Source organism: Streptopelia decaocto (assembly GCF_964273445.1).
Source record: "Streptopelia decaocto genome assembly, chromosome: 2".
Lineage (NCBI taxonomy): Eukaryota > Metazoa > Chordata > Aves > Columbiformes > Columbidae > Streptopelia > Streptopelia decaocto.
The window spans coordinates 21,716,946-21,742,064 of NC_138655.1; the positions used below are offsets into that span (position 1 = coordinate 21,716,946).

At 42.2% G+C, this 25,119-nt stretch overlaps 2 protein-coding genes across 2 annotated transcripts; one reads left to right on the plus strand and one right to left on the minus strand.

Moving 5' to 3' along the window:
- Window positions 1–3: 3 nt before the first annotated feature.
- SLC25A32 (solute carrier family 25 member 32) lies at window positions 4–16,597 on the plus strand. The gene is made up of 7 exons (XM_082045368.1): window positions 4–237; window positions 3,605–3,755; window positions 4,912–4,997; window positions 6,100–6,260; window positions 11,679–11,792; window positions 12,352–12,497; window positions 14,159–16,597. Exons 1-7 carry the CDS (start codon window positions 69–71, stop codon window positions 14,292–14,294), a joined length of 963 nt encoding a protein of 320 aa, XP_081901494.1. The 5' UTR covers window positions 4–68; the 3' UTR covers window positions 14,295–16,597.
- A 1,081-nt stretch (window positions 16,598–17,678) lies between these two features.
- Window positions 17,679–23,973, minus strand: CTHRC1 (collagen triple helix repeat containing 1). Its single transcript, XM_082045369.1, is given in 5 exon segments — window positions 17,679–17,852; window positions 19,049–19,265; window positions 20,265–20,486; window positions 23,593–23,746; window positions 23,748–23,973. Coding segments are annotated over 5 exon segments (864 nt in total). The 5' UTR covers window positions 23,876–23,973; the 3' UTR covers window positions 17,679–17,709.
- Window positions 23,974–25,119: the final 1,146 nt, after the last annotated feature.

A 25,119-nucleotide genomic window follows, 5' to 3' on the forward strand; every position in this document is an offset into this window, starting at 1 on the left:
AGACCCCGCTGGCCGGGCCCGGCTGTCAGCGCCGCCCCCCGCCGGCCCGCGCGCCGCCGCCGGTGTCGATGACGATGAGCGCCCCGGGGCCCGCGTGCGCCGTGGAGGCGCCGGCGTCGCGCGCGCGGTCCGTGCTGCGGCACGTGCAGCTGGAGAACCTGGCCGCCGGGCTGAGCGGCGGCGTCGTGTCCACCCTGGTGCTGCACCCGCTCGACCTGGTCAAGATCCGCTTCGCAGGTGAGGCCGGGACGGGCCGCGGGCTCTGCTGGCTCCCGGAGGCCCCCGCGGGGCCGGGGCGGGGTGTGCGCCGCCAGGGGAAGCCCCCGAGCCCGTCCCCCGGCCCCGACTTGCGGCTGCGCGGACAGCGAGTGTTGTGCTGCCCGGCACGACCCTGGCGCAGCTCCCGCGTTCCCAGCCAGAGCCCCAGCGGCGGTCACCCGAGGAGAGCGCAGCCCGGCGAACCTGCGCGGGTCTGCCCCGGGCCGGTGCCGGGACTCAGCCCCGGGCACTGCTGGAACGAACGGGCCGAAAGGGGCGGCCTCGTGTTCTTTTGCCATCTGTCCCAAAGCATGAGCTCCCTGTCGTTTTTAGGGTCTGTACAATGTGCCGTGTGCCTCGGGCTGTTCTCAGGTGAAACAGAAGAGCCTGCCAGGCTTTCCTCTCTATTCCATGACCACCCGTGCCACAGGACACAGCAAGATTGCCTGGTTTTAACAGTCGGATTGCCTCAAGCCAATGTACAAAGTTCACCTTGGTGCCAAAGATTTTAAGCACTTGAAGCGTAACAAGAGTTTTATGATAAACTTGATTATTAACAGTAGTGGCATTGTTTTGCAGAGAACTCTAACTTCTTTGTTTTTCCAGAGCAGAGCATGTCAGCTTCTCCCTATTGATTTTGCTGTTCATATGAGAAAAATGTTGCCTATTTGTCATGTTCTCTTTTATAGAATTTGAAACATTTTGCTGTTATCTTTGGATTGTTATTTTAAATGGATGCATGGGTGTTCAAGGTACCAAAAACAGTGAGCTCTCACAGAGAAGTTTTTTCAAAATTTAAAGCATTTCATTTCCCAACAGGCTGTATGTGAAGTTGGATTTTATTATGTATTCTCACGTGGGCACATCCTAGGCTGTGTTGTGAAGAGCATAGCTGAGAGAAGTGCTCCTTTCTCTCTCTTTGGTGCTTGTAAGACCACATCTGAGGTACTGTATCTAGTTTGGGTCTCCCCAGACCGAGGAAGACATTGACATACTGGTGTGATTCCAGTGGAGGCCACCAGACTGGTGAAAGGGCTGGAGCATGTGACATGGGAGGACAGGCTGACAGAGCAGGATCAGTTTAGCCTCGGGAACAGAAGGCTGGGGGGATATTATTGCCGTCTGTGACTATGGGACTGGAGGACACAAAGAAGGTGAATAGTTGTAGGGCAAGAGGGAACACACACAAGTTATTTATTAGGAAGAAGAATTTTTACCATGAGAGTGGTCAAATACTAGAAGAGGTTACCCAGAGAGGCTGTAATCTCTTCAGCCTCGGAAATGTTCAGGAACCAAATGGATATGTCCCTGTGTAACCTCATCTAATTAGAGCTTTTGAGCCGGAGGTTGGGTTTGATGACTTCTGGAGGTGACTGCCAGGCTAAATTACTCTATGGTTCTGTATGATGGTTTCAGTTTTCTTCCCAAATTCCATCTGTTAGGTTCTGGTTGGACTCACCAACATTCATGGCTTTTTTTACAAAAGCTTATTCTGAGTCATTGAGATCTGATCCCCATCTTTTAACAGAATAGCTCATGTGTTGGTTTTTGATACGTGCAAAATACACCTTTTGCCACAGGAGAAAATAATGTACTGATATGCACTGAGTTTAGATGTCATTTAAGGATGTAGACTCTTCCTCCTTGCTCCATGTGAGTGTGGTTAACAGCCCTTTCCATTGTTTGAGGCCACACTAGCATGTTTTTGAACAATACCTAAGCTCTTTGCTAATACTCCAATGTTAAACTTATTCTGCCTTATCTCCAGGCTGTACAGAGAAAGAAGGATAATTTCACATGCTTGCTTGGATGAAAAAGAATGATTTGTCTTCAACCAGGAGATAAGGGCTGAGATCAGAAATTGATGTTGTGAAGATTCTCAGCAGCAGCCTTGGCAGACAGACTTATATTCATATGTCTTATTTCCCCCATTCTTTAATATGTTTTAAAACCTTATTCAATGGCAGCATGGTAGATTCAGAAAGGTCTCACAATGCTCATTCGGTAGGTAGAAGAGAGGCATTTAATTTGTGTTCAAGTTTTGAGCAATTGTCAAGGTGTTGAGGCTTTGTGACAATGTGGTCAGAAGAAGCATTTTGTCTTGAGTCCCAAAGTCATGACATGTAGTACTGTACACAAAGGAGAATCAATAATAAATGTGGCACTGAACAGAAAACATCTAAAATTCGTGATTACCAGGGTTAATCTTGGTGGGTACACATAAACTATGCTGACTTTAAAACTTTAAGATTAATTTTCAGTAAAACTGCAATCTAGCTGTATGTCTACGTTAAGAATGAAAGCTGCTGCTATGCTGGCATCATAGACTAATTTAGTTCAGAAGAGATCTATGGAGTTCACCCTCTGCTTAGATCGGATTGCTCAGGGTCTCATCTGCTGGAGTTCCAAGTAGCTCCAAAGATGCCTTTTCAGGCAACTTTTTCCAGTAATTGACCACTCTGATGGAGAAAAGGCTCTGGTCAGAATTCTCTCTGTGCCAGCTTGTGTCTGTTACCTCTTTGCATCTCACCGTGTGCTACGTCATGTGTGTGATCAGTAACCAACTTCCTCTCTTGCTGTTACAGTAGGAGCAATAGTAGTTGCCACTGTAATCTGCATGAATATCTGTGTTCTGAATGAAATCTTTCAAACAAAACCTTGCATTTTTTAATCTTTTTGACAGTGATCTTTTCTGAATATTTAGAAAATAAGCTGTTTGGTTATTGGGTGGGAGAACATTCGGTGTTTCACTGCAAATCCATTCAATGAGAACAGAAGGAGAACACAGGAATTTTTGATGGAAATAACTTTGAGCGTTTGTTAAAAACTGACTTTGGAATCAGTAAGACATGACCCATTGAAAATACTCAGATCTTAGAAGAACATTTTAAAGAGGAAGAGTTGTTACTTGGGGCTTGTCTAAACTCCTTACAGAAATGTGTTGTCAAAGACGCCACACGTCTCAGTTGAAATATGATGCAAAACAGCTGGTGTGCTAAAAAAGAGACAAAATCTTCAATTCAAAGCTGCTGCTCACTAAAAATGTGTAGCAGTGAAGTTAGTTAGCCTGTCGGATTGATGGGAACTTTATCTTTGCAGGACTTAAAAGTTCTTCTTCTCTTTTTTTGTTAGTTTTTCCCCTTTTTTTTTTCTTAATGTTCTTTACCTCTATACTTATGAAGCTATAAACCCCAGCTCTTTCATACTTTTAAAACACAGTTGATCAGTTAGGTTTCATGTTTGTTTGCAGCTTGCTTTGGAGGCTATGTACTTCTGTGGTGGCTTTTACACAGCCAAACTTAATGCTTCCTGAAATGTTTTTCAGTTTAATTTCTTTCTTCCATAGTAAGCGATGGATTGGAACTGCGTCCGAAATATAATGGGATTCTCCACTGTATGACCACTGTCTGGAAGCATGAAGGGCTACGAGGTCTATATCAAGGGGTAACTCCAAACATGTTGGGAGCAGGGGCTTCCTGGGGACTTTACTTTTTCTTGTAAGTAGAACGTAAAATGTGTCATATTGTGTGTAATATGATGTTCAGGTATACACTGTGTCTTCTTTGGGGGGAATAAAAATGTACGAAGTGGCTGATAAACTTGTGGTTCTTTTAGTAAGTCCAGGTCTGTTACCCTTTAAATTGTGGTTTACTGTTTTTGAATTTAAGCAAGTTGAGTCAGAGACCTGTTACTTTGTCAAGTACAGTGCATTCCCTTGATGCTGAAAAAATAATAAGAAACTTGAGAGATGGTGACATCATTCATGACATCCTCTGAAAGTGCCAATACTCTGTGCTTAAAACCTCACAAAAAATTAAAACCTAAACTGATGTGTTAAGAATTAAAGAACACGATAAAGTTTTCTGCTAAAGCTGAATGTTTAACAGCTGGGCAAGGTGCTCGGCCAATCTTGTCTAGACTGTGCTTTTGCCAGGAAGGGTTTGACCAGTGGATCCCTCTGGTCCCTTCCAACCTGGTATTCTATGATTCTGATTTTTAATAGTGACAGTCAGTTCTTTAATTGTTTTTGCGAGTTGATGGGCTTTGCTAATAAAACCTGGTTTTCGATACTCAATCTTTTCTACTTTATTAGCTGTGTAACTGTGACCCGATTTACTGCTGATCACTATTAATTGAATACGTTAGGGAAGAGTTAGTTGGTATGCATATGCAAACCTCACCTGTCAGTTGTCTAGACTCTGTTATTGTTGGACCTCAGTCCTCAAGCTTTGCTATAGGTTCCTATTGACATTTCAGCTCCTGTTGACAGTTTCTCAATCTGCAAAGACTGGAAACTGGATCAAGAGAAGAAAGTTCAGTATATTTCTGAGCTAGAAGATAGATACCTGTCACTGGTACTCTCAATAAAAAGAAGGCAATCTAATAGTTTTTGTCTTAGAAGTTAATTCTTGAAATCAGATAGCTGCTTCAAGACGGTAATACTTTTCCAATTCAAATATATGCCATAGTTCACTTTAAAGAGCTACCTGCTCAGAGATCAATAAATCAGCTAAACAAAGATAGTTTGATTAAATATGTTTCAAAAGTTGAGTACTACCTAATGTTTTCTGTAATCTTAAGACTTATTTTGGGCTTTTTTTAGTAATGTATGTTTGTTTTCACCTTTACCAAAATATGTTGTATGTTTTCCAGTTACAATGCCATCAAAGCTTACAAGAAGGAGGGGAAGCTGGAAACCCTCAGTGCAACTGAACACCTAGTGTCAGCTGCAGAGGCTGGTGAGTTTGAATGCAAAGAAAATTGTTTGCCTCTAGCCTTTCCATATGCTGCTCCTGTGTCAGTGCTGCTTTTTCTTACAGGTGGCAAGTGTAAGTGTTCAAGTCCAAATACAATCATTTATTGTCTGTAAATAAATTAATCACGTCTAAGGTGAATAGTTGGGTCACTGTGATCTTTCCAGTTTTGCTTAGAAGTAGCAGTTGTCAAAATACCTTCTGACTTTGTTTTAATCATGTATAAGCATTTTCCTTATTAAGTACTATATTGAGTCCCAAAATATAACTATGAATCTGCTGCTATCGGCTTGTTAACTCATAAAATGTTTAACTCATAGACCTGGAAAGGAGAAGGCTTATTGAAGTAAATATAATAAGTGAATTGGTCATTGGTCTTTGAAAATCTTTATCTATGGTCTAAGTTTTCTTGTAAATTAAAGATACAAAATAAAAATACAACTTCTATCAGTGAGACTTGTAATACGTTGTTTCTAACATATGTTCTTGTACATTCTGCGCTGTTGTATTTAATCTAGGCAATTGAGAAGACTTTTTATTAGCTGTTGGAACATTCGTTTAACGTTGAAATATAAGACATACTGTTTGATGTGAAAAATAATAGTGGGTTATTTTACAACTGAGTTTTTAATAACCTGTAAAGCTACAGCAGACTGCTTCTATTAACCTGTCAAGATGATTAAGCATATCTCTCATGACTGAGGTGTCCATTAAACAGTTGTATACCCCAAAAATAACTCAGATAATCAGGAGTATGTTAGGAAATTATATATGTTTCCTATCTACTACAGATTACAGTACTGACTGTGGAAAGGTGAGGCAAAAAAAGTGCATACTAAGAATATGCAAAAAGTCATATGCTCTATAGAAGTACTCCCAGCGGCAGTGGTTTGGACATGGCTGTGAGCTTTGAAGGCAGAGGGAGAATGATGGGTGGGCATATGCTTCACCTGCTTTAAGTAATATGAGTACTCTCGTAGGATAAGTAGTTTTGTCATTGTAGAAGCCCGTGTTACACTGGACTGAGCAAACTGGGACTAGCTTTGGAGTTGGCATAACAATTAATCTAACTTCCATCTGTTCTCAGGAGCCATGACTCTCTGTATTACGAACCCAATATGGGTGACGAAGACACGACTTGTGCTACAGTATAATGCTGGTGTTGATCCATCAAAGCGCCAGTACAGAGGAATGTTGGATGCTCTTATAAAGATATACAAGACGGAGGGCATACGTGGCTTATATAAGGTAATAAAGTTTAAGAAAAATTCCAGGATGGGCTGGCACCACTTAGTAGCGTGGTGGGGCTTGTAAATACTCATCTACAAAAAAAAAAAAAAGCAAGTCATTTTTTTGTATTAGCTCACTTGCCTTTATTCTGTGAGTCTTCATTCCCACTAAAGAGCTGCAGCAAAAAGAAGAAGAACTATTATACTGCTGAAATGTAGGAAGACACTGAAGGAACAGAGTGCTAAGTTTTATGACTAGGCCTTCTACTGGGTGACAATGCTGAAATGAAAGTAAACTACAAGCTGTTTTTTATTCTTTTGGAGTCTTCCTATAATTAGAATTTGGATAAGGAGGGCAGCAATAGTGTAATCTATCTTGCTGCTAGTGCTTTCTTCCATTTCATCCCTTATCTCTGTCTTTTTGACATCTTGTGGAACATAACATATGGCTCAAGTAGTTGCTAATTTTTTCTTCCACAATGGACGGTTTCACAACTGCTCATTTGCCCTCTAGTTATTGAGGTCTGTAATCTGTCATCTCTAGATCCATAAAATTTGCAGACTTCTAAATATGGTCTGCATATGTGTGGGCTTTTTAGTCCCTTTAATTTAGGGAAACAGATGGCAACTGGATTTGCACTTTTTGCCTCCTCCTTCCTTCAGGCCATGACATCAAGATGTGTTCATCAGTGCCTGGAAGGTGTGAAGAAGCCTATTTTAATTCAGTCTGGCTCTTCTTCTGCAAGTAATGCTTTAGAACAAGAACACTGTCTCTTAGGGATTGACCTGATTACTGAACATTAACTTTTTCTTTGCAGTGAAAAGTATAATCCTTCCTATGCCGAAAGACTACTTTGCCACATACTGGTGAACGCCAAATTCTGAAACCAGGGACAAGGCATCTTACTTATTCCTAAATTGGAATTGTCAGGATTTATGACTTGCCTGCCTGGATATCTGCTCTGTTCCACGTAGATAAGTTCTAATTTCTTGCATCTGTTAGGGTTTAAAATATCCTTCCATTGAGTTACTTTTCAGATTATTAATGTATGTAAGATGTGTTGCCTTTGGCACTAGACACTTCTTTGTAGTGTTAATCTGTAAGTGGGGAACTAAACCAGCTACTTCCTTTCAAAGTGCAAATTCCTTGCTTAAGTCTGCAAAGAAGGTGACCTAAATAGGTCCTGAGTGACCTACATAACTATGCACACTGAGCAACTTTCATTTGACGTCAGGATTTTCTCAACCTTCTCTATACTGGGGAAAAAGACACCTCATCAGGTGGCTCCTTGACTTGTCCATACTTCATCCTTCCTCCATTTTCTGGTTTTGAAGGAGTTTTCATTTTTTCTTTTTCTTGCTTTATTTGAAATTTGACAGCTAAAGTTTGTTAATTGCCATGGGTTGCAGGAGCTGTAGTGCATATGAATGTCTTATTTTTCCTCAAAATCTTAATTTCAGATAGAGTTCCTTATGGCAAATAGGGGCATCTTGGAGAATACCACCACAAGTTGGAAACAAAATCTGGAAGTAGTTTCTTTCTGATTAATTTTGAGATTAATCTTCTAAAGAATGGTATTTCTGTCTAAGCAATTCCATGTCTTTCTCTCTGCTGCACAAGATGCTGTTAGTGGTCCAAGCAATTTCTTCCAGTCCTTTGGGGCACAAGGCTAGTAATGTCAGGATGCGTCTGATCTTTCTAGCAGAGATCAAAGCTGTCTTTATTAGCTCTGTTGGGTATTGTTTGTTATGTCTTCGTACTTGTATATAGCAACATCCACTAAGCTTTGCCCATCTTGACTTCAGTTTAGTCCCAGGTTCTACAGAGAGACAGAGGTATAAGTAACTAGCACATAAAAGATGGTGTCATTTTTCATCATGATGGACTGAAGATGCGTAGGGAGACAACAACATACTTCCAGTGTCTTTCTGCACAAGTTGTCAGAGCAGGACGCTGATACTACTGGTCTTTGCACACTGAGAATCCAAATGAAGACAATGCTAAACAGATTACAAGGGGAATCTGCTGCATTGTTTCAAAGTGTAGCAGAGGCTGCTTTGTCATGAGCTTTCAAACACTTCAGGCAGTGATGTGAGTACCACATCACCAAATTAACCGTAATTCCCTTCTTTACTAAGAAGCACAGGCTTTCCATTGTATACGTCTGCCTGACTTCGTTGTGATGGGCAACCTTTGAAACACTAACCAACAGGATATTTTTCTCTCGTCCTGGATCTTTGGCACTTAACAGCTGTTTAAGCCAACTTTAAAATACAATTTTTTCCCATTGTCTGCTGTTCAGGTTTATATGCTTTACCATTTCCATTTCTAATTATATATTTAATTCTGTCTGTTATTCTAATCCTTCAAAAAATAATTCAAACAAGATGTTTTTAAACAACCATTGATCCTGTCAAGCCCTCATGGCAAATATTTTCTAAAGATAGACTTGAATATTAAATTAAAAAAACCCAAACAGTTCATAGAGTGAAATTATTTTAACATTGGTCTTCACAGTCATATTGTAGATAAAAAATAAATATAAAATTCTATCAAATCTTGAGCAAGAAAAGATTTTTGTGCAAAGTTGTAAGAATAAGAAAATAGAGTAGGAATATCTTTCAAAAACTTCCTCTGCCAAGTTATTTCATTACTGTGAAGAAATCAGTTTTGCTTTGAAACATTTTTCCATAAGTACATATTGTTTTGTATGATCAATGGAAGCCTCAGTCAGCTCTTATTTTACTGAGGTGCACTGGCCAACAGTTGCTTCAGTCCCTTTTGCATTTTTTAATATTAGTGCAACATTAGAAGTCCTTCAGTCTTTGGAAGCTTTCCCCATCAGCAGAAGACTTAGAGCATGCTGGTACTCCTTTAGCAAGTATAATATCATCCCTAGATGCTATAGGACTCTTGGGGTGCAAGTTATCCAAATCTGCTGGCTTAAATTGAAGAGTTCAGCACTCTTAAATGTTGTTTAACATTCTTCTTTTGTTAGTGGGGAAAATATTACTTCATTCTCCTGTGATATGAAAATGTAATTCTAATTATTTCCAAGCAGAGAGCAGTTATTTCCTCTTTTAACACTCTTACTGTTTAATCATGAGCAAATGTTTGTGAAGATTTTCCCTGCCATCATTATACATAAACTTCATACCATTCCTTGTTCTGCTGACCCAGAAAATTTTTTCTTTGATATTTTCAATTTTTTTTTTCTTCTATTCCTTCTCTTCAGTTTTTATATTACTGGTTCTTTTTCTTTTCTGATCCAGGATTTCTGAGTTGTCCTTTTGCCTCTGTTGTTGCCCTGTGGCTTCAAACTCCACGAAATTCTATGACCCTGTATAGATGTTTGGTTTAATTCTACTTGTTCTCATTTGGGAAAGTGTTTTTTCTGGGACTTTAGCTAGCCCTTAGTGCATTTCATCAGTTCATGGTCACTGATAATTAGTTCATGACCATTCTTTTCTCACAGGAGAAGAAATTCATCCTCATTTATCAAAAAGATCCTAAAAATCACTTGCTCTATTACTGTGCTATCCTAAACTTAAGGAATCTATAGCATCTAGAGAGCTGATTTCTGAGGTGGTAGAAGCTCTGTGCAAATTTTATGCCTGCTGTTTAGTTGTTTCATTTTTTTTTCTGCAAGTTAGGAGTTCATGAAGTAATTTATTGGGTTTTTTCCTGTTAAAATAGACATTCCAAAGGACTTCTACCAGGGTCCCTTCTCTTTTTCTTCTCCTTCTTCAGGGTCTTAGCAGTATATTGATAGGTCTTTATTCAACATCTGGGCTTCCGATTTAGTCCAATACAGAGTTTTATGTCTTGACACATCTTTTAATTTCTCTGTTTTACCTGAACGGATCATGGGAAATAAGATAAAACTGTTTGAATACTTTTACCCACATTTTGATCACTTGCTCCATAATAATTGTCCCTTTGCAACAGTTTTCAGCAAGCGTTTGTCTCCTTTAAGTAATTTCTGGCCAAGATTAATTCTCCATTTATTTGTATTTTTCCAGTGTAAGTGACCAACTCTTCAAAAAGAGAATTAGTGCTTTTCAGAACCCATGCAGCTGTCAGCTCATTTTCAGCTGAGCTATTCCTGCTCCTGAAGGAGTTCCTGGCTTCTCTTTCTTGTTGAGACACTTCAGAAAACACCTGTCTTCCCCTTCACTTCAACTTTTTTGAAGGAAAAGGTTTCTATATGTTTTCATATTATACTCTTACTGTCCATTACTGCTTCTTATAAATGGGTACCATTTCCCAGTCTGCTTTGTTTCACCTTTGGCCACCTCTGCTGGGCTGTCTTGGGATATGCTCTGAGCAGTGTGAGGAATGCACTCAAACTGATCTGAATCTTAGATTTATTTCATAGAATCATGGGATAATTTTGGTTGGAAGACAATCTCAGGATCATCAGGTCCAACCATAACCTAATACTGCTTCCAAACCTTGCCCCTAAGAACCTCATCTATAAATCTTTTAAATACCTCCAGGGATGGTGACTCAACTGCTTCCCTGGGCAGCCTTTTCCAATGCCTGACAGCCCTTTCAGTGAAGAATTTTTTCCTAATGTCCAATCTGAGCCTCTCCTGGTGCAACTTGAGGCCATTTCTTCTTGTCCTATCAGTTGCTACTTGGGAGAAGAGACCAACCCCCTCCATGCTACAACCTCCTTTCAGGTAGTTGTAGACAGCAATAGGGTCTCCCCTCAGCCTCCTTTTCTCCAGGCTAAACAGCCCCAGTTCCCTCAGCTGCTCCTCATCAGACTTGTGCTCCAGGCCCCTCACCAGCTTTGTCACCCTCCTCTATACTCTCTCTAGTACCTCAATGTCTTTCTTGTAGTGAAGGGCCCAAAACTGAACACAGGATTTGAGAGTCTTTAATGTAGATCATCTGTAAGTCCATATACACACACACACATACATACCTATCTCCAGGACTTTATCACAATCATTTTTTGTACCTCTGCTCCTGATAGCCCTCCTCACTGAAGTGACACCAGCTTCTGTCATTGCCTTACCAGACTCAGGTAGGGACCAAACAGCATAATGCCAGTCCCTGGAAAGGGGCAGGCACTGAGCAGCACATTTGCAAGACTGTAGTTTATGTTCTCACAATCTGATCCATGTTACCAGCTTTGCTTGTGCTCTGTGAGGTGGAGGTCCTAGGCCGCTTGTTTTATCTTGCTCGCTCATTAGATGTCTTTACCCTGTAGGTCATTGGAGAAAAGTAACATTTATTACACTTCTGTGTGATGCCTACTAGTAAGAATAGGAACCCAGAATGGGCTTTGAGTCATACCACCCAGTAAATGTGTGCTGTCACAATTTGTAAAGTAATGGTGGACATATGTGTGTGTCAGCTGAGCTCTTTCAAGTTACGTAGTTCTTGTGGGTTGCTGTTTAACCTTGTTTTATTCCTTTTTTTTAGGGATTTGTGCCTGGTCTGTTTGGTACTTCACATGGAGCACTTCAGTTCATGGCATATGAGGATTTGAAACTGAGATACAACAATTATAGAAACAGAGTATCAGATACAAAACTGGTAAGATCATTGAGGAGAAAAATGTGTTGTGGCATGTGAACAAGTGGAAATTCATTCCATTTGTCTAGGTCATAAAACAGCCACATTTACAAAGTATTGATACGCTAATTGGAATGTAGAATATACAGAAGGAAATAATGCTTTTTCACTTTTTAGAAACAAACAACTAGTTAGTGCTGTTTTCTTGTAGGGAAACCAACTTCTTGTTTTGGCAAGTGTTTTGAGGATTTTAGAGAGGGGAATGATTTTTTTGTTGTACTTGTAGAATCCGTGGGGATAGTCTTAATCACTTACATGGAAAACTGGTCAGGTGCAAGTTGGGCAAAGCCAGTTACTTTTGAAAGTGTTTCTCTTGTTAGGAATGAGAGGGCACAACACAATTTACAATTAATTGCCTGTAGCACTGTATAAATATTGCCATTTTTTAAATGTATGTGTTACAAAAGGAAAACATCTGGAGTATTTTTTAGTTCAACACTGGAAAATCAAATAAGATTTTAGGAAACTGTCTAATTTAAACTATACTTAAGGCAAGCCTGGTAATTTTTGTTGCTTTTAGAACACTGTGGAATACATAATGATGGCAGCTGTATCCAAAATATTTGCTGTGTCAGCAACATATCCCTATCAAGTTGTGCGAGCTCGTCTTCAAGATCAGCATAATACATATTCTGGTGTGTTTGATGTGATCGGCAGGACATGGAGGTAGGCATGCAAAATTAAAAGCTTACATCTTCGAAAGTGAGTCTTACAGAATCAGAACTCCCGTGCTGCTGACTTTCAGAACCAGTGCAGCCTGGAGCAAACAAACTGTTAGCTGAACAAAGTTGTTTTATGCAAGATGCCACTAATAGCAATAATCTAAGGACAAAGGAGGAGATAGGAGAGGGTCAATGCTAGCCTGCGCGCTTCTGTTGTTTGTTCTGCTGCCTTCCTCTCTTCCCCAACAAATCTCACAGGTTAAAAAATAACATTGAGTTGGCCGTTTTGAGGCTCTTAAACAGTGAAGTCTCACTTGATCCACTTTAGATCATCACATACACAGGAGAGTTGTGCTGCTGGGGGTTGTGGCTAATCCAAATTCCTGGCAGGAGGAAGGGAGCTAGCCAGAGCTGTTCACACTGATGTCCTGGGTTACCCTGGGGCCTGGCTGCATTTGTAGTTTAGTCCCAGCATCCTGTGGGGCCTTCAGAGAACTGTTAGCTCAGACCTGTGCATATCTTCTCACAAACCTCTTCCCTCAGCTCCAGAAAGCACATTAGAGTTTTAACACAGAATTCTGTAGTTAGTAAGCTTGGCCACCTCAGCAGTATGCAACCAATATTAAGCTTCCTTTGGATAATATTTCTGTGTTGCAGCATATTGCTAGAGAGCCATGCCTGGGTCTACTAACTCCTGGGGTATTAAGAGGTGCCACCGGAATGAGGGAAAGGGGCTGTGTTGTTCCAGGACCTCTGGTTCAAGAGACAGTACAACCATCAAAATGAAAATTGCTCTGGTCCCTCAGCGCTGTGCTTTTCAGTGCTGCAGTCTATAGGAAAGCTTATTAGCTCTGATACAAAGTGTGAATGTATACAGCTATTCTGGGGCCACTACTGTGCTCATTAGGAAACAAATGCAACTGGAGCCCTAGGGAGGGTAGTGTAAACCATACCCAAGCACACTCCAGGACCTATGTTAACTGTATTCACTGCTCCAGGTAGGCCACTGTAGGGCTGGAAAACAGGGAGCTGAGAATAAAAGTCTTGGAAAATTCTAACATGAATACTCCAAGTATGAATATTCCAAGTGGGAGAAGTTAGATTCTCATTTATTGGCCCATAGAATCAAAAGGTGCTTTACTTCTCTGAACATAAATGGTGACTTTCCCTAGGTACGTTGACCCTCAGCTCACTTGCTGTTACATGACCCAAAACCACCAAGTCTTTCAGCCTTGCTGGCTTCAGTGAGATTAAATCTATAAATGCTTTTTGTAACAGGCTACAGAAATTTTAAGTTATTTTAATCTGTTCTTGTTGCATGAAGAAAGACAGTAAATTGCCTCCTACTTAGATGATACAAAACCAAACCAAATCAAACAAAAACAAACAAACCACAAAAAAAACCCAAAACACCACCAAAACCCACCACCCAAGCCCTAGGCTAAATAACTGACCCACAGAATACCTTTGTATGTTTACAAGAGAAGAGAAGATTTGATATATTACGGCTCTTTAAACACTCTAGTAAGAAATAATTCTGAAATTGTTATTTCTGACCTGAAGTACTTCTCTTAGTGAGAGCACAAGAAGAAAAATGCCAGGTTTTGTTTTATGTCTGATTTCTATTGAAAGACAGTAATTAAATATTCTTCTGTGTCTTTAAAGGAAAGAAGGAATTCACGGATTTTACAAAGGAATTATCCCCAATGTGATCAGAGTGACTCCTGCCTGCTGTATTACCTTTGTTGTTTATGAAAACGTGTCTGGTTTTTTACTTGGTTTTAGAAAAGGAAATAATTAAAGGTATGAGCTTGTGTTCATAAGGAATATATCATTTATTTTTTATATTTATGATCTGGGAGAGATTTAGTTCAGCAGTATTTTTTGACACTCTGAATTCATCTAGTATTTTGAGTAAAGAACCTGGAGATAGTAAAACCCTGCCAGCATCTCTTCTGCTGGATGTTCCTGCATTGCTGCCTTCCCTCTGAATCAGCTGTGTCTGCTTGCACCAGATGTCTCTGCAACTGTGAAATAATAGCACTGTGACTGGGTGAAGGCAGCTGTGCAGCAATTCAGCTCATCCTGGCCTGCCTGGAATATCGGACTAATCTGTTTTGACAAGTCTCAAGATAACAGTTGGTCAGATTCTACCGTACAGAAGTGGAAAACTTCATGTAAAAGCAACTCTGGGGGCTGTCAAAACTTTTTAAAATCTGAGTCTTATGAAGAAAGTATGTAATTGTTTACAGCAGTGTCTTCTGAATTCACCTCTGTGTTATTTGTCAGATTTTAGGATATGTAATGCTCCAAATTCCATTGCTCATCCAACACAAAAATGCTGCCTCAGTGGGGTGCAGTTTGGAAACTCAAATTGTTTTGTGAAACAGCTGTCCATTCTTGGGTTTGAATAATTGCCAATCTGATGAAACCCTGTTCTTGTCTCATACCAGGACTGACTTGCATTGTGGGTTTTGGTTTGCTTTGAGGACCAGACCAAAGTGTATGTTGTGTGCATTGCTGGCCACTTATTTTCTCCCTCTTCCCTGCCTGCCCTCTCTCAGTCTCTGTCTCTCTCCCTCTCTCTCTGTGAGATTCCATCTCCATTACTGATACATCTGACCAAATACTACTAAGTAAATGCATATTTGCAAGTAGGCTTACATTTTAAAAACATGGGTTTTTTCTAGTAATCCCAGAGAGAAGCAATTTTCAAAGCACTGTGATAACAAATAAGAGCATGCTCACTTTCAATAATATTCTCTGGAAAAAAATAAAATCCATAAGCAGTCTAAAAAATATTGTGCACAGGACTTTATTAAAAAAAAATCCATTAATGTCTTCTCATTTGGTTGGAGGAAAGGGCTGTAAGAATATATTGATTGCTAACTTAGCCATAAACTAAAGTACAGTACACCTCAGTAAATTTGTTCATTTGCATGCCAATAATTGCAGTCAAGGATATGTACTTTTTGGAGGTCTGGGTTTGTTTAGTTCTTCTTTAAGAAAATACATTACTGGCCATAACATCTGCTTTCTGTTTTTAGTAGGAAGGTATTAAATATTGAGAAAGTATCGCGTAACTAAGGAGGACATAAGTTAGCAAGCATTCAACAGCTAGGGGGAAATAATCAGTTTCATAAGGAGCAGAGAATAGTATCCAGCAAAACACCTGAATAATCACTTAGAGAAGTTTCCTGTTTAACAGAAGGCTAACCTAAAGCAGAAATAAGGCTTTTTAAATAAAATGTTAACAGATCAGCAAATTGGTTTCAGTTTTACATTAAAATCTGGAAGACTAAAGAAACTGCTCAATATTTTGAATCGTAATTCAGCAATCCACTTGCTTGTTTCTGTTGATACTATTGCCACATGCTACATTTTGTATATTCTTTATTAATAATTTACACTTTCTCCTCCACGATCCCATCCCCTATGCAGATAGAGTTGGTAATCTCATCTGAAAAGGGCATGTGGCTGTTCTGGCTGGCTTTGGTTTTTGTTATGGAAGCTTCCATGCGTATTTAGCTGACGATCAAATTTGCTGAAGTTTACCATGCAAATTACTCTACAGGTCCCCAACAGCTACTAACTTCTTCTGCCTTTGGAGGGTGTTTACTTGGTTTTGTGTGTTTTCTAGTACACAAGATGAATGTAATGGAACACTGAGTTAACTCTTGCCACCCACGGTCCAAAAAATATTGTGAAGACATATCAATAAATCATAAGAAAGGAATAAAAGTTGTGCATTTACTACCCTGGATTAGTGTGCTCTAGGCCCAGAACAGGCTACTCGCGCTCCAAGATAGATGGAAAAGAGGCTGCAAGCATGCACACAGTCACTGTACGTTAACTGACATTCTGTACAGTCACACCATAGCTTAGCTCATAGTAACTTGTTTGTGTTCAGATACCTTAAAACCCATCGTCCAAGCCAATAAAAACAGTACAGTTCTTCAGAGGCAAAACACCAGCTGTATAACTTGCTGGCTTGCAGCAATATCACACGTAAGCTTGCAGCAGGGAAAGCCTGAAATCTTATAACTTGTTCAGAATAAAAGCTGATATTTAATACTAAATGGCTGAAATAAATGTCTTATCTGAGATGTAATTTTTTTCCTTTTAATTTATGAGAAGAGTGTAGATTTCTGCATGTTGTACATGCTTTTTCTTGTTGTTTGTTGTTTTTATTTCATTAATGTAAAATCGATTTTGTAATATAAACACGACTATTGTTTCCTTTTAGAATCTGTACAATTTTTAAAAATATTTATAATTTGTTGCATTTGGAAGAAAATACTTACAAGGCTGAAGCTAGTGCTGTGCTGGCACGGCCACTGTTGTCACTTGTCCAGTCTGGAGGTGCAGTCAAAGAGCTGTGACATCATTCTTTCACTTCACCTGAACACTTTTTGAACACCAAGGCATTTCAACCTGCCTTATTTCTATACCTTCCAAACTATTTAATATAGCTAGCTTTTAATTAACAGCAAAGTGATGGTATATATCTGAAAGGCTAAATCCACGACAATCATTTTACTGGAGCAATGAAGTTTTGTAACTGTAAAATTATTTATTTTCTGTGTGCTAATACTGGAGACCAAATGTTTATACTGACATCCAGTCTGTCAAGGAGCAAAAAGAGGAAGGAGAGCTTAGATAGTCTATTTTTATGAGGTGTTTAACACTTACACATCATCTAGGTCACAGTTAAGTCACCGGGAGTTTGTTGAGATACTTAAGACTCTAACAGCAGAGCATCCTATTCTGTAGTCAGGAGTAGCTGTTACTTATGTTTTCTAAAGGCAAGACCTGAGTTTACTGTCTTAGAACTTTCTATGAAGTATTTTTAAAAACTCTGTATCGTAACACCATGTAAAATACCTTAAACAATTTGATGATCAATAAAATAGCCTGGATTTTTTTTTGTAAAAGGTCTTATTTATTTGATACAAAAAGTTAACAGTTAAGTCTTAAAATGGTGGTGGTATATTTTCATACATCAAACAAGGAATTAAAAAAGTTAATGAACTTGTGTTTCATATTCTAAAATGATCATTATAAAAAGCCTCTGCAATGTACAAAAAAAGGCTAGACAAAGACTACAGATGCAAGAGTTTGGTGCCTTTCAGTCAAATACTTGCATCCAGCTCTATAGAAATAACTTCTGAAGAAAATTGTACAAAAAGGGAGTGATTATAGAAAGGGAGATGAAGTTATTTTGGCAGTTCTTCAATGATGATTCGGGAGACTGAATTCCATCCAGTAGAAGCATCTCCCCGTGGATAATCTGAGCAAGTCCCAACCCAGATGGCAATATCCACCAAGCCGGCATTGATCCCTTCACACAGACCTTCCACTGGTTAAAGAGAAAAATCGGGTTACCTCGGCAGCCACAGCCGCTTTGTATTTCACAACTGAAGGTGGACACAAGCTCATGCTGTGCAGTTAGACCTGAACAGCATTTTTAGAAATAAAATCTGTTACGTAGAGATGTGGCAGCACAGGTTACAGAGGCATGCACTGCCTTTATCCATGCTACTGTTGACATCTGTGGCTGAACCTGAAGCACATCACAACCCACAGGATGGCTAAATGGGAGGTCTCTCTGCTTCTCTAAATGTCCACATTTACAAACCGGTAGCTGGGATACGGCTCCAATCCCACCCAGCCACCCTTTTAGCAGCGATGGGGAGGGGGCTGGGATACAGCCATAACTCCCACAGCTCAGCCCTGAAAAGCTGGTTGTCACCCTGTAATCTTTTCCGCTCCTAATCCACTGCTTCTGTACAAAGTTCCCACGTCTCTTGCCTATTTTTTTCCCCACTGGCACCACCAGTTGGAGGTGGGTTAATGAAGACAGATGGGTCCTACCCTTGATGAAAAAAAACCTATCATCCTATCTCTAGATGTTAGTTTTCATGCGGTCATGAAATAGTACAGGGAAGAAAATGGAGGAAGAGTAGAGACTTGATATTAGCCGCCTTTTCCTAGAGTCACCTCCTTTTATGTTCAATTACTTTACTAATTTGCCTTTTGCTTAGCAGTTGAATAATTGTTCCTAGATATTTCACTTCAGAGGTACTTCTGTGCCGCACCTGAAATTATAGTATAAATTCCAGGAGGAGTAAGCCTCATTTTATGCACAGATAATGCACAAATATCAGTATTCTAAGCCAGGATGATACTGTCTACTTGGCAGTAAGGCGTTTTCTCCATGTGCTAATGCAGCACAGAATGTCCCTGTATTCACATTGTAGCAGAGATCAGTAGAACTTTCTGGAGAAAAATCTCTACCATTTCAAAATTGCAGAATGTAAGTACCATGAAAAATACCATGGTAATAAAGTACCACTTAATAAATAATGCCAATACTGTTACTATTGGTAGTTAACTGTGAGAAAGCAGAGTAAGAGCACCAAGTGTTGGCTGGACACTCATCTGCCACTTCTTTCAGCCTTTGACTTTCTACGGCAGACTCTACGCTGCATTTGGTAACGAGATTTGCTACTGGCTTCTACTCCATCTCTCTTCCTGTGGGCTTGGCATACATACCTGAAGAAGTTCGGTGTATATTAATAGTAGAATTCAGCTCTGGGCTTCCTTGATCTAAATATATTATGGCTTCAATAGGAAGTGGCCCAGCACATTCTGCTCCATTAAAAGTGAAGTACCAGCGCTGACAACAGGCAGTTTTGCATTTCAGCCGAAGCGATCCGCTGAAGAGGACACGGAGAGCACTGTTCGAGCGCATCTTTGTAAATGTACATTCCTAAGAGGAGACAAAAATGCTTTGGTAGCAACCTCTGGTTTTGAACCTATATTTCCTATAACTGTTTTCAGAATGTTTTTTAGTCACTTCCCTCTGAAAGAAAAAGACAAAAACAGAGAAGAAGGAAAAAAAAAAAAACAAAAAAACAAAGTAGAGCGTGGCAAATACAACCTGGATTTAACAATTATCACAAGATTTGTGAGAGGCTTAAGCCCTGATAAAAGCTCCACAACTGAAAAACACTTTCAGGTTTTTAAGAAGTTGTTATTCTGTCTTCAAAATGCTGATTGATAGAAAGCTAGGGACAGTTCTGGAAGTACAAGGCGGTGAGAAATGTCTACTCAAAAAAGTTGATTTTCACTCTAGCCACAGCAATAGCAGTTACACTTCTCTAGCCATTCTGGGCATTGCTTCATAGCTGGAATTTCTTCCCCTCTTCTAGGCTAGCAGCATTGTGTTTGTTTTACTCAGGGCTGCAGTGAGGACAGATTGTTTGGGTTAATCAGGGAAACACTTGGTAATTCTGCTCCTGAACAATGTTGATCCTTTTTGCAGCAGCACCCTGCAACTGAGTTTCAGTGCACGACCACTTTCAAGCAGCAGTTACAAAGACGGGTACAGTTAACAGATTAAAGCAGTACATCTCTACTGTTCCTTATGACTGAAATGGCAAAGGCCTTGCCCTGTTTTGGGCAAGCCTGAGACACTTTTTTGGTAGTGTGACTTTCAACCTTACAGTCACAGATCTAGTCTTCTAAAAGTACTCTCACACCAGCCACATCGTTCTTTTGAAATACTATTACAGAAATGAAACGGGCACAGAGCTGTGGAACACAGCCGACATGAATTCAAAGTAGCTAAACCTTTGAGAAGTTCACCCTTATATGCAGAAAAAGGCTCCAATACAAAATCTGTGCAATTGGTGCTCCCCAGCCGAAAGAGGCAGATGTAGAGCCTGCCGTGCTGGTGGAGCACAGCATCCAGGCAGAGCTCACTTACCGCTATCTTCCCAAGATCGATGCCGTAATTAAGCGCACTCCACGAACACTGCTTGAAGTTGGGCGTCCAGGACTCCTCGATGCTCTCGCGCATGCACTCGCCCTTCTCCCCCTTCAGCCCGTCCCGTCCCGGGATCCCAGGCGTCCCGGGGATCCCGTTGGCTCCCGGGTTCCCATCCCGACCAGGAACGCCACTGGGGCCTTGCAAGCACATGCCATTGTACTGAAACACAGAACAGATCTTGCTGCTTCCGTCCATTAGCTGCAAGGCTGACTAAGTTAAGCACAAACAACAACAACGAAACACAAAAACCCCCTGCTGTGACAGAAACTAATGGGCTGTTTCTGGAGCACCAAGAAAGTGATGAAAAAGGAAAAATAATTCAAAGATAAGCAGTTGCAGCAGAATTTGCTGTAAATTAAGATGCCAATTATTTTATGAAAACGTGCATAAATCATAGAATTAAAATTTTTTCTAGTCTAAGGATTAAAACCTATTGGAAAACCTCAGAAGACTCAAAACATTCCAATTCAGGAAAAAAAAAAGTTGTATATTAATAGTTACTTTCTCCTAACACACCATTGTTTGTGTAACTGTCACAGCTAATAAGCTTGCTTTTTTTTTCCCCTTCTTTTTTAAAGGAGAGAAACTTTTGGTTTTCACAGAGAGTGGAGGTTAGCTCCGGTGTCACCACTCCTCTGGGACAGTACCACGTCACGACAGTCAAGCCACACAAGTCAGACTCCAGGACACACGCAGTGTGTCAGCGTTGATGTAGATGTGGGAAGCTACACCCTGGAATAACCCTGAGCTCGGGATCCCCGTTCACAGCGGTGGGAAGGCACACAGGGGAGGACAGCACACCAACATTTTCCCTAGCACCACACTCTTAGGAATGGTCAAATGCTGCTCTCCCCAGCCACACGCAAACACATGTTGCCTTCATACCTTATGAGATCTGGGCTTCTCCTCCTTGGAGAGCAGGTTTGTGCAGCCCAGAGCTCCTTCCCCAGCAGCACGAGCGCTGGATGCTGGGGGAGCACCCATGTGTGGAGCTGGCAGAGCAGGAACAGAAACCTGGAGCAGGAGCCCACAGGGGCTGGTGGTGGCCAGGCTTGGACTCCAAATGCTCTTTCCCATCTAATGACTGACTGCTTCCTCCAGTCTTCATCCCAAATCCTCACCAATAGCTATACTCCCCTCTTCCTCTTTTCTCACATCTATTTCTCTTCATCCCTGTTAAACCACCTAATCGCCATCTGTTTCAAAAGGAAACGATTGTGCAGCTCTTTCCCCTCCTGCAAGCCATGCCACTATCTGCACTGCAGGAGCTGTAAGCTACAGCCCCTGCCCTCTCTCCTCTATCAGACTCATGAACTTTCTTCATCTGGGGTTGTTCCTTCTCCTGTGCTTTGATGCAATAAAACAGAATGGGCATCAGAGGCTCAGCTGGAGCCACTCTATAAATAAAATCAGTAACTATATAAGAAGTAAGACGAACTAAAGAATGCTGCCATTCCTTTATATTTTCACCAAAGAAAACACTGTTGGCAAGTGGCAGTGGAACTAGTGGGATATCACAATCAAGAAGGCCATGTTTAAAAATAGTTAGCTGGAGAGAAGACTGCTTGGCAAAGCACACACTGACCGAGGGACCCTGAGAATGATGCAAAGACATTTCTGTTTCACACAACCCTGGTTATCTGCTTTTGCTGCTATTTTCCCATTGGACTCCATCTGTAAGAGTGACTGGTCTGGTTCTTACACATAGTTACTCACCACAGAAATCACACGGCCATGGAAATGGGCAAGAGCTGGGGTGGCCAAACCTCAGATGTGCTGTCTCGCTGTCCCCCCCAGTCCCGAGGTGCCTCACAAGGGGCCACCCAGAGCTGCATTGCCTCCTTCCAGAGAGAGCAGCTAAGCCATTGCACACCAAAAAAAATGATGTGAGTGGAAGAATTACCTGGGCTTCAGGCTTCACTCCAACTAAGTTCATCTACGCCTGCCAAATCAAATCTTTTTCATGCTTTCTTGAGCTGGAAATGCATAAAACATCTTTCAATATGAAAACGTCTGCTGAAGGCAGGATCCCCTCTCGGGCAAGCCCTCAGTCTGCCCTGGAAGGGCTTTAGCTGAAGCCGTCTGTACAACCAGGCTGTGCCCAACTCGACTGCCGTCTATTTACCTGCACTTTGCTGCCCACTCTGCCACACCTGAAAGCACAAAGCAATGCCAGAGGAATCCCCTGTACAAAGGACCCTAAAACACCACTCCAACAGAAAAGAGAAGCTCCTCCATGTGTGCAGACTCTTTATTCTCAATGCAATTAAATTTCCTCAGCAAAAGTGGAAGGGTAATGAGTGGTGAGAAAGGGAAGGAGCTTTGCCACCCGTGGTGCTTCCAGCACATCACTTGGGGGATCTCTCTGGAGATCATGGAAGAAATGGCCATGCCACTGATTTTCTATAGGAGGTGAATGGCAGTCCAGCAGCTCACAGAAATAGCTTCACATCTGCTTTCTGCATTCCAAGGACTGGAAAATCTCCCTCCTTTCTTCTGTCCCTGAGATGGGATAGTCCCAACGCATTCAGGTTTCTAGTTGCAATAGAATTGCGAACAGCGGTATGCAGTCCGTGTGCCAAAGGGAATAATAAATTAATGCAGCTCCAAAGAAAAGCTGGTTCAGTAAGGGTGCAGATAACAGTTTTCACTGTATCTAACGGCTGCTAAAGGGCAGTCCTTTAATTTCTCTTTTTTGTAGTCCATCATATATTCGTTAGCCTTTTAGGAACTAAACTGCATTCACTACTTCTGTTGCAGGCGCTGTGAGAGTCCCGCGTTGCCCCGGCACTCTGCAGAGGGCAGGAACCAGCTCACAGTGCAGCCTTTATCCCCCGGCCCGGCCTCGCTCCGCCGGGCGGACACGACGGGGCGCGGAGCCCGCGGCGGCTCGACCGCAAACCCCACAGACTCTGACTCGAGCAGGAAAACACGAAGACACCCACCCAGCCGCCGAAAACCAGCGGTTTCTGCCAAAGCCCGTCCAACCCCTTCTCAGCATTTTCCTGATTCAGCATAACCAGGGCGAAATTAAAAAAAAATCAGGAGAGAACTCAAACGGGCAGGGCGAGCTCGGCGGTGCCCGGTCCGGAGCGGCCCGGCGCGGCAGCGAGGTGTTCCGAAAACCGGCCTTTTTTCGTAGTTTTGGTTTGGTTTTTTTTCCCCCGATCTTTGCAATAAAAGAGCCGCTCCTCCGGCCGCCCCCCCGCCCCGCACGGCGCCCCCGGCCGCCCCAGCCCCGCGCCCCGGCCCCCGCCGCTCTCACCACGTCCAGCACCTCCCGCTGCCGGAGCGCCTTCTGCTTCCCCTTGGGGCTCTCGGAGCCGCCGGCCGGCGGGGCCGCCGGCAGCAGCAGCGCCAGCAGCAGCAGCAGCAGCAGCGGCGGGGCGCGGCGCATGGTGCGGGCGGGGGGCGCGGGATGCGCCGGGCAGGGGGAGGCGGCGGCTCAGGGGCCCGTGTCCGCCGCTCTGCGCGGCAGCGCGGGGATAAATGAGCCTTTCAGAGCGCGGAGCCCGAGCTCCCTCCCCGGGGAGGCCCGGAATTTCCATCCTGTAAGGGAGCGGGAACGTCCAGGCAGAGCCATCCCCCCGCAGCCATTGGCACGGGGGCCGGGGGGCTCCCGCCCCCTCGGGCCGGGCCCCGCGGAGCTGCCGCCGGGCGATGCCGGCAGCCCCGGGCCCCCGAGCGGCGGCAGGGCTGGGGCGGGCACGGCAGGGCCGCCCCCTCGGAGCGCCGAAGAGCGCTCTTCCAAGTCTCCAAGTATTTGCTCTGCAGATTATCACACCTTTCCGATGGAAGAGCTGTTTTGCCAAGAAAGCACACAACGCCCAGCAGAAGCCTGATGCACCGCGAGGGGAAACGGTAATAAAGTAGCAGCTGGGTGTAAATCGCTGATTTCGTTTTAACAGAAGTACGAAGTAAGGGCACAAAATCCCTCTGAGCAGCAGACTTCTATTGAGCAACTTGGGTGTTGCTGGATTGAACGTGGTCTATTTAATAACACAAGAAGAGCCCTCAGCAACCCAGCATAAACAATTTCATTTTACTTTAATTTAAAATGAAATTTTATTTTTCATCATGCATGCTACATGCATGAAAACACCATAAAATAAAAAATACTGTATGTCCTTAAGCATTACAAGTAAAAGTAACAAATACTTGAAAGTCAACTTTTGTATATTGCAATTGCTGTGGCATTTGTAGAGGTGAAGTTTCCAGAAGGGGGAGATAAGCTTCAATACATTTTTTTTTTTCTGAAGTATTTAACAAAACCACACATTTCTGCTGTAGGAATGCATGTTACAAGATGTTGAGCTGTTCACACTAGACCGGACAGAACCAGATTTTTGTTTATACTAAACGTGTTCATCTTGTTCTGACTGTAGCTACCTCTGGACTTAAAGCTCCTGTTCTTCACCCCTTTCCATGTCCATACTGGCTGAACAACAGTAGCGAAGTCAGATTTGGACCAGAGGTGACATTGCCATCACCTACCCTGTCACGCACTGTTCTAAGAACTGGGCCCGACATCAGTGTTGCTGATGTGTACTCCAGCCTTGTGCAGAGATACAGCGGTACACCCAGCCGACTTCATGGAACAGCTAGTAAATAATAACGCTTCCCTAAACCTGTTGGGAAAATTTATGGAATTATGTAAATCCTTAATTACAACAACTGTTCCTGCTCCTCAGTGAACATCCATGAACACACACATGCAGAACCTTCATTGTGCAATTGTGCACTGCTGCCAGCAAACCCTCCTGCCTCTGGTCCGGGCTGGTGGTAATGTTGT

Coding starts and splice junctions, on each gene's coding strand:
- SLC25A32 (XM_082045368.1), top strand. CDS start 69: ATGACGATGAGCGCCCCGGGGCCCGCGTGCGCCGTGGAGGCGCCGGCG. Junction 238..3,604: donor GGTCAAGATCCGCTTCGCAG/GTGAGGCCGGGA, acceptor TTTCTTCCATAG/TAAGCGATGGATTGGAACTG. Junction 6,261..11,678: donor GCATACGTGGCTTATATAAG/GTAATAAAGTTT, acceptor CCTTTTTTTTAG/GGATTTGTGCCTGGTCTGTT.